Raw genomic sequence first — 9,031 nt, 5'->3', positions numbered from 1 at the left:
AAACAGTGTGATCAAATAATAACTAAATAGTTGACTGAATCTGAGCAAGCTTTTTGATACCAGCTTTCTTGACTTGATTTCTGTCTTTGACTCTTACACCTGACCTCACTCAAATGTAATCCTGATTCCAGTGGTAAGGACTGGAACACACACACGCGCGCGCGCGCGCGCAAGCACACAAAATAACAGACGTACACAGGAGGCAGAGTAAAAAAAAGAACACAGGAGGGCTGTACAGACGCGCGCGCGTGCACGCGCATGCTCGGTCACGCAACGCCGGGGCTCAGATTTGGCTGCTCCTCAGCCTCTCTGGGCGCTGATGCACGGAGTCCCCGACTGACACGCCTTGTGTATCTCCTCCCTTAAGCCACAGGAAGAAATCATATTCAATCCCAGCCGTGTCATTAGAAAAGCATACACCACCCAGCCGGCATTATAAATTGGGATTGAATGGGGAGATGGTGAGTGAATGTTGGAGGAAATCTGTAGCCTACACATTTGCATAATGTGATTTTTTTTTTCCAACAAGTATCAGGAAATGGATCTGTCCATTTAGACACGCGCAAATTAGTGTTAAATTGGGATGATTGCTGGATTGCGCGCCTGTGCCAGCATCACTGGAATGACGTAAACTAATTCTATATTGCATTTCTGTAGAGCGCTACAGCAAATATATGAATCCCTGTGGCGCTATTATGGCCTATAAAACATACTGTAGTCTATTTTTCCACAAGCATTATTCACAATAAAGGCACTGAATGGGAATTTCTATGGTATCTGTGTGTGTGTGTGTGTGTGTGTGTGTGTGTGTGTGTGTGTGTGTGTGTGCGCGCGCGCGCGCGCGCGTGTGAGAGGGGGAATTACTCATGGGTGATAATACGGGAGATGACGTCACTTTTACTAGAGCTAACCTGACGATCAGAGCTTACATCACTGGACAGAAATATACCGTGTGCAACCGGATGAGGATGACATGAAAATTTAGTCTTTAATGAAATAGTTACTCTGCAAACCTTAGGTTTAATAATGCAAAGAAATATAAACCATACATTTAGTGCTTTGTTACTAAATCTAGATGTTTTCTCCTCTTTTGGTAAAGTTTCTAGGAATTGTTTTTCTGCAATTCACGAAAAAGCAAGCACTGTTGCACAATTTCCTTTGATTTCCACATGTCAGAATCTCACTTCAGGTCTTATTTCTAAGGATCTGCAGCATTGCTGAGATTTTCTGCGTAAAACCCCGGTAAAGGGTGACCAGCAAGGCTTTTTGTCAAGATGATAATTCTTCAGATGACGGTGTGATTGTGTAAGATACAGGCTATTTCCCCGTCCTATTCCAGTTGTGGATATGGCTGCCGCCGCGGGTGCTGTGTAACAGCCCTGCGCACCGGAGCCGACCATTAGATGAAAGGAGAGAGAGAGAGAGAGAGAGAGAGAGAGAGAGAGAGAGAGAGGGGCGGTGGAGATGCAAGCAATAGGGGGAGGGGTGAAAAAAGGAGAGGAGGAGAGTGTGACTGTGTGTGAGGATGGATGGATAGCCTACCACCGGGCTGTGCCGCCACTGCTAGAAGAGCGCGCACACACATACACACACTCAGAAGGATAGAGTGTGAGCCAGCCAGCCAGTCAGTGTGAGTGTGTGAGCCATGTTGGATGTGAATGAACGGGAGGAGAGATGCTGCTGCCGCGCCGCTCCTAACGCTCAGACCTCCAGCTCCACGGACCACAGCGGGTAGATGCCAACTCTCCAGGCCGACGGAGAGAAGGGGGAGCCTGGGGGAAGGTGTCGGGCGGTGCCGGCGGTCCTGGAACTGGCCACCTAGCCGGAACGAGGGAGAGAGAAGTAACGGGGAGAGGGGGAAGACGCACTCGAGAGAGAAAGAGGGAGAAAAGGCAGAGGTGGAAGTGGGAGACAGGAGTGGAGAGACAGAGAAAGGAAGAGACTAAATGGCTGCACCGCTACCGGGCTTCACCCCGCTCCTGCTCTCTTCTCTGGCACTCCACCTGCTTCTTCTCGGCCCTTTGTTCGCCCTCACCCCGGGGACGGGGAATACAGGAGGGGCTTCACACCGGTGGACCCCGGGCCTCTGCTACCGAGACGCCGGTAAAGTGAGCCCGCAGCATCAGCAGCAGCAGTGCGAGGGAGCAGGGGAGTCGCCGAGGGGCAGCTGGAATCTACGCCCAAGCAGGTGGACCGGAGAGCGGATACAGACTGGAGGATGCTCTGGAGTGCAACGTGCAGAGGGGACGCAGGGTGGATATCACCAGGATGGGACGAGGGGGACACGGAGGGAGAGACTAAAGGGAGTCGGGACTTTATGGAGTGGAGACGGCCCTCCGGCACCACCGGCGCCTCCTCCTCCTCCTCTTCTCCACCCAGGTATTAGGAGCAAGTCGAGCTCTGATGGCGTCGGCGCAGGAGAGGGAGTGGAGAGAGTGAGGATGAGGAGGAAGGGCGTTGTTTTTCCTCCCGCCTCACCTGCTTTCACCTCCTCGCCGGTTCAAAACGGCAAAAAACGGGCAGTACAAAGGACTAGAGTGTGCGCGCACCGGTGGCCGGCGTCGAGGCCACACCTCGCTAAACGTGGCGCCGCCAGAGCCTTTGTGCACGCCTGTGGCCTGTGCGGGGCACCCGGAAGTGAAAAGAGGAGAGAGGGAGAGGTGTTGAAGAGGGCTCGTGAGGTGAGGAGGCTCTATGTTACATGGCGCTCCCTGACATCAGGGCATCTCTACAGGTCAAACCCCGACAAACAAGCCCTCTTCCCGGCCAACAACCTCTCACCTGGCCCCGTGCCAACCAGTTTCTCTTGTTGCTTGCACCCGCTTTCTGGATACATTTCACCACAAAATCAGGCTTCAAACTACACCTTTGAATTTAATTCCCGTTTCAACAACAATTCAGACTGTATCCAGAGATCCAAATTGGACTACATTCGTCATTTTCCAGCTTGTAATTCCTCCCAGACTGGCTACACAGATAAAGATCAGCCGCATCCAGTTTACAGGAACAGCAACAACAGCAGGGCTCGGGATGCTTATGGGGGCTCAGCCAGCTTGGACAGGAGGGCTGGTAATTGTTCTCATTTGGGCAGGCACAATGTTATCGATCCCAGCAGCATCAGAGAGGGGGGTGATGATAGCAGTTTGACTGTGTGCATTAGGAGCAGAGAGGGGGAGAGGGGAATGAGGAGTGGTGAGGGTGACGAGGAGGAGAAGGAGGCGTGCAGATGTTGCGCACCGGCAGTGATTAACCCCAGTACCAGGACGCAGCTAGATTATTGTGAACCCACTTCCTGTGATGCAAAAGCAAAGAATGATTCCAGAATTATGGAGAGGAGAGAGGGAAAAAATGGAAGAGGAGGAGGGGTGAACCAAGGCAGCAGATACATTAATTTATCCAATTATCCGGATAATGATTTGGCTTTTCCGATTCTGACTTTTCCATGTAGGTCTGATAATGAGCTTCAGCAAGGGAAATTAGTACGAGCAACCAGAGGGCAGAGCAGGCAAACCCGGGGAGAAAGCAGGGAGGTTCCCGGTGGTTGCTTTGGTTGTTTGGACAGAGCAGAAAAGGGGGATGGTTATTTAGCTGACTTTATGGTCCCGCGGGGAGGCATAGCTCAGAGGAACGTCCTCATCCAATTTACCCCCAGCAGCATAACAGAGACGCCCGGCCAACGTTGTGTATCCAGCAAAAGCGCAATTCTCGAAATAATATCAAAATATCCTGTCCCGCCGCTCAATACGCCCCCTCAAACACAAACAGGCAATTCTGCAGAAAGTGTGAAACTATCCAAACCGCTCCGTCTCTCTGCTGAAAAAGTAAACGCAACTTCAGTAACAGAGTCTGCCGGTGACTCAGTGTTTTTCTCGCCTGTTAAGTTTCCCATTACATTTCCCGGTGATGTGTCAGCCTCGTCTCGCTCAGGAGCAGCAATTACACCACGTCTCCTCACTCAGCCTCATCACACCACAGCAAAACACCTCTCCTTTCTCTCGGAAATCAACCTGACCACATGGCAGAGTGACTCTGCGCTTTCACTTCACTTACCCTCTCTTCAGGACGTGATTTCAGCACGATGGACAGCTCCCCCTGACTCTCAGCGAGTCTATTTGTGGAGCAAATTCAACAGCAACAGCAACAACAACAATAAAGTGGAGGGGAGCGAGGAGATAAATGGATACAGTCATGAATCTGAGACTGTAAAATCGCAGTGGCGTGATCAGACACAACAGCAAGACCTATGGGAGAGCGCACTGCGAGAGATGGTAAGGGCTGGGTGCACGGACTGTTTAGAAACTGAGCACGGGGACCACGCGCATATGCAATTAAAATCCAGTAAGCAAGTGCCGTTAGAGCCCGAAGGTGTCAGACACTCAGATAGGCAGCAGATGGGGGCCGAGGGAGAAAGGGAGAGGGATGCTGAGAGGGAGGGAGAGGGCTTGGAGGGGTCCGCCGCTGTTGCTGCCGCTGGTGGGGGAGGGAAATTACAGGTGGGGGCGGGCGAGAGAGAGGCGCGGCTGATGGCAGGGAGAGAACCAGGGGGAGATGAGCAAGAGGAGGAGGTGTGGGAGAGGGAAAGGGGAATAACAAAGGCAAGCAAGGCAGAGGAGAGAGCGGCAGAGAGAGGGAAGGGTCAGGATAGGGGCAGTAGCATCACCACCATCACACAACCACATAGCAAAAGAGGGAGAAAAGAGATCCAAGCAGATGAAAGCCATGAGGTAGGAGAGGGGGGTGAGATGGGGGAGGAGGAGGAGGAGAGGCACAGTTCAAGGGGAGAGAGGAGTCTGGAGCGACTGATAATAGTAGCAGATGATGAAACCTCACAGGGAGAAAGGGGGAGGAAGATTTTGATGCCATGGCCTCGCTCCAGACGTGCAGCCAACAGACATCCCCATTTCTCCCAATATAATTTCCAAGTGCAAGTCGCTGAGAACCAGCCACCCGGCACCTCAGTCATTGTAATGTCCGCCACAGACCCAGATGCAGGGGATGCAGGCAGAGTGAGCTACTCAATGGCACCACTGATGAACAGTCGATCATCTGACTACTTCCACATACACCCGGACACAGGCCTCATCACCACCACTCAGATTCTAGATAGAGAACACATGGACTTGCATTACTTCCGGGTAACAGCGACAGATTTTGGCTCCTCTCGCCTCTCTGGTACCACCATGGTGGCCATTACTGTTTCAGACCGGAATGATCATTCTCCTATTTTTGAGCAAGCAGAGTACAGGGAGACCATCAGGGAGAACGTAGAGGAGGGGTATCCCATTTTACAGCTGAGAGCGACAGACTTAGACTCCCCCTCCAATGCCAATATCCGCTACCGCTTTGTCGGGGACTCTGCTACAATTGCAAGAGCAGCATTTGAGATTGACCCGCGCTCTGGCCTCATTACCACCCGTGGAGCAGTGGACCGGGAAACTAACGAGCACTACACTCTCCAGGTGGAGGCCAGTGACCAGGGGAAGGAACCGGGGCCACGCTCTGCTACTGTTAAAGTTTTTATAACTGTTCTGGATGAGAATGACAATGTGCCACAGTTCAGTGAAAAGCGCTATGTAGTAGCAGTAAAAGAGGATGTGCGGCCTCACTCTGAGATCCTTCGTGTAAGTGCAACAGACCGGGACAAGGACAGTAACGCTGCTGTTCACTATAATATCATCAGTGGTAACAGCCGTGGACAGTTTTCCATTGATAGTGTCACAGGGGAGATACATGTTGTGGCGCCTTTGGACTATGAGGCAGAGCGAGAGTATACACTCCGTGTTCGTGCGCAGGACAATGGCCGACCACCTCTTTCCAACAACACCGGTATTGTCAGCGTACAGGTGACGGATGTCAATGACAATCCTCCTATCTTTGTCTCCACACCATTTCAGGCGTCAGTGCTTGAGAGTGCCCCAGTTGGTAGCTCCATCCTCCACATTCAGGCCATTGACACCGACTCTGGTGATAATGCTCGTCTGGAGTACAGGTTAACTGGCACTAGCTCTGACACTCCATTCATCATCAATTCTGCAACAGGTTGGGTCACTGTAAAGTCCATTCTTGACAGAGAATCTGTAGAGCACTATTTCTTTGGTGTTGAGGCCAGGGACTATGGTATGCCACCTCTTTCTGCTACAGCAAGTGTTACAATAACAGTGATGGATGTCAATGACAACCGCCCCGAGTTCCTCCAGAAGGAGTACTACGCTCGCCTGAATGAGGATGCAGCAGTTGGCACCAGTGTAGTAACGGTCACAGCTGTTGATCGTGATGTCAACAGTGCGGTGACCTATCAGATAACAGGAGGAAACACCAGAAATCGCTTTGCCATCAGCACAGCAGGAGGGGCTGGACTCCTCTCATTAGCCCTCCCATTGGACTACAAACAGGAGCGACGGTACGTTCTAACAGTCACCGCCTCAGACCGCACACTCCACGACACCTGTCAGGTGCACATCAACATCACAGATGCAAACACACATCGGCCTGTGTTCCAGAGTGCCCACTACTCTGTCAGTGTGAATGAGGACCGACCACCAGGAAGCACAGTAGTTGTGATCAGTGCCACGGATGATGACGTTGGTGAAAATGCACGAATCACATACTTCCTCGAGGACAATATCCCACAATTCCGTATCGACACAGCCACAGGGGCTATTACACTCCAGGCAGAGCTCGACTATGAGGACCAGATGACCTACACTTTGGCTATAACAGCTAAAGACAATGGCATACCACAGAAATCAGACACTACATATGTTGAGGTGAATGTGAATGATGTTAACGACAATGCACCTCAGTTCCTCAGCCCCAGGTATCAGGGAACAGTGAGTGAAGACGCTCCTCCTTTCACTAGTGTCCTTCAAATCTCAGCCACTGACCGTGATGCACACGCTAACGGTCGTGTTCAGTACACCTTTCAAAATGGTGAGGATGGGGATGGAGACTTTACCATTGAGCCTACATCTGGTATCGTCCGAACAGTTCGACGTTTGGACCGTGAAAGCGTGCCATTCTATGAGCTCACAGCCTATGCAGTAGATCGTGGCGTGCCCCCTCAGCGAACCCCAGTCCACATCCAGGTGACAGTACTAGATGTGAATGACAATGCCCCTGTCTTCCCTGCTGATGACTTTGAGGTTCTAGTGAAGGAAAATAGTGCCGTTGGCTCTGTGGTTGCCCAGATAACAGCCACTGACCCTGATGAGGGAGCCAATGCTCAGATCATGTACCAAATCGTGGAGGGAAACATCCCTGAGATCTTCCAGATGGACATCTTTTCAGGGGAGCTCACCTCACTCATTGATCTTGACTATGAGACCCGCAATGAGTATGTGATTGTTGTCCAGGCCACCTCAGCACCTCTCGTCAGCCGGGCTACTATCAGGATCCGGCTGGTCGACCAGAATGACAACCGGCCCACTCTGCAGGACTTCCAAATCATCTTCAACAACTTTGTGTCCAATCGCTCCAACAGTTTCCCCAGCGGGGTAATTGGGAGAGTACCCGCCCACGATCCTGATGTGTCAGACAGGCTGTACTACACCATCGACAGAGGGAATGAGCTTCACCTGCTGCTCTTGAATCACACCAGCGGAGAGATCAGACTGAGCCGAAAACTGGATAACAACAGGCCGCTGGTGGCCCCCATGCTGATCACCGTCACAGGTAAGAGACCGTGAAGGGAAAAATGGGAGGGAAGGATGGGGGAGGGGAGTGTGTGAGTATGTATGTGTGTACTGAAGTCAGTTTTGACTCCCCTGTAGCTTTATTCACTGTAACAAAATACTGTGAAGATGAGGAGTCAGACTCTACAGGCTTGAGCATGAGTGAGAGAGAGGAGAGATAAAACTGGATGACATGTGGTTGAGCTCTGGGCATTGCTTTTGACTATTTTTCTTGTGTTCTTCTCAACTTATTTGCATGAAGGAATAGGCGATAAACATCAACAGGGCATCTTGAAATAATAGAATCCCTACCCAGCCATGTTACCTCTATCGCAGACACATGTAGCTACGTTTACCTTAAAGAGACATGCAGTTAATGTGTCCCTTTAAGTCCCTTAATGTGAAAGCTCTTGGGAGAAATTGCGTGTGAATCTGCTTGTGAAAATCAGACTGTGACAGAACTGTTAGTTAAATTTACCTGGTAGTATGTGAAGATCACCATTAGGAGATTGATGCTTGTCAGCTTTGCAGATTTTCAAAGTGTGGATTGGGACATGTGAATAAGGAAAGGATGGATTTGTCTGTGAGAAAACATGATATTGCATACCATCGAAGGGGGGGAAACGTGAATGAGGCGAAACAGATTTAATAAAAATTGGAAGCCATTCCAATCAATGTGAGATAACTGAGCCTAATTAGCCGAATCAGTTGTTTTTCCGTATCAAATTATCACATCAGTCAGCACGTTGCCAGTTTATGAGATGTGTTATAGCAAGCAACTGGCAAATCTTATTTTGGGCACAGCAATGAGAATTTTGCAGGTGGACAAAGAGCTGTGATCAATATCACAGGACCACCCACATATTTTGATTGGCAGTGCTGTCCATGTTGCCATAGCAATTTTGTACAAGTAAAGAAAATCTATATAGAAGGGAAACAAGGAAGCACACAAGTCCAGCTTGCAGAGCCAATTACTGTCGCTTACTGTTAAACATCCCATGGAATCTCAATAGTAAACTCACAAGTTACAACTATCAGCCATTGTCGTCTTGTCTTGAATGATATCCTTGTTAACCTTTGATTATGTAGATAATTTTATGCACAGAGAATTCATGTTTAAAGTGTTTCTTAGCTCTATATTTGTATTTTAAGTTAATTTTAGAGAAAATGTCTTGACTCTTTCAATGAAGGCGATTGTATTGACGTGTTCTAAGATGTATAGTTTTGGGGGTTTTGTTTGTATTTTCAGGCTTTATGATGAAGGCTTCCGAAAGGCTTTACAGGCGTCTTAGCTGTCAATGATCAAAGCCATAGAAACCGAAAAACGAATAAGAAACGAGAGCAGCGCGGTTGTTTTGAAG

The 9,031-nt window shown here is 49.9% G+C and overlaps 1 protein-coding gene across 1 annotated transcript in view; it reads left to right on the top strand.

Annotated features, from left to right (window-relative positions):
- Positions 1–1,508: 1,508 nt before the first annotated feature.
- The window catches only part of celsr3 (cadherin, EGF LAG seven-pass G-type receptor 3), a 109,140-nt gene continuing 101,617 nt past the window's right edge, over positions 1,509–9,031 (top strand). Inside the window, exon 1 of the mRNA XM_069660050.1 lies at positions 1,509–7,671. Coding sequence (XP_069516151.1) covers positions 1,947–7,671 — 5,725 coding nt within the window. The 5' untranslated portion in view covers positions 1,509–1,946. The remainder of the gene's footprint in view (positions 7,672–9,031) is intronic.

Source organism: Semicossyphus pulcher, unplaced genomic scaffold (genome assembly GCF_022749685.1).
Source record: "Semicossyphus pulcher isolate SPU_LCO1_2020_fin unplaced genomic scaffold, fSemPul1.0.p SCAF_13, whole genome shotgun sequence".
NCBI classification, from domain to species: domain Eukaryota; kingdom Metazoa; phylum Chordata; class Actinopteri; order Labriformes; family Labridae; genus Semicossyphus; species Semicossyphus pulcher.
This window is presented reverse-complemented; position numbering and strand designations above follow the sequence as displayed.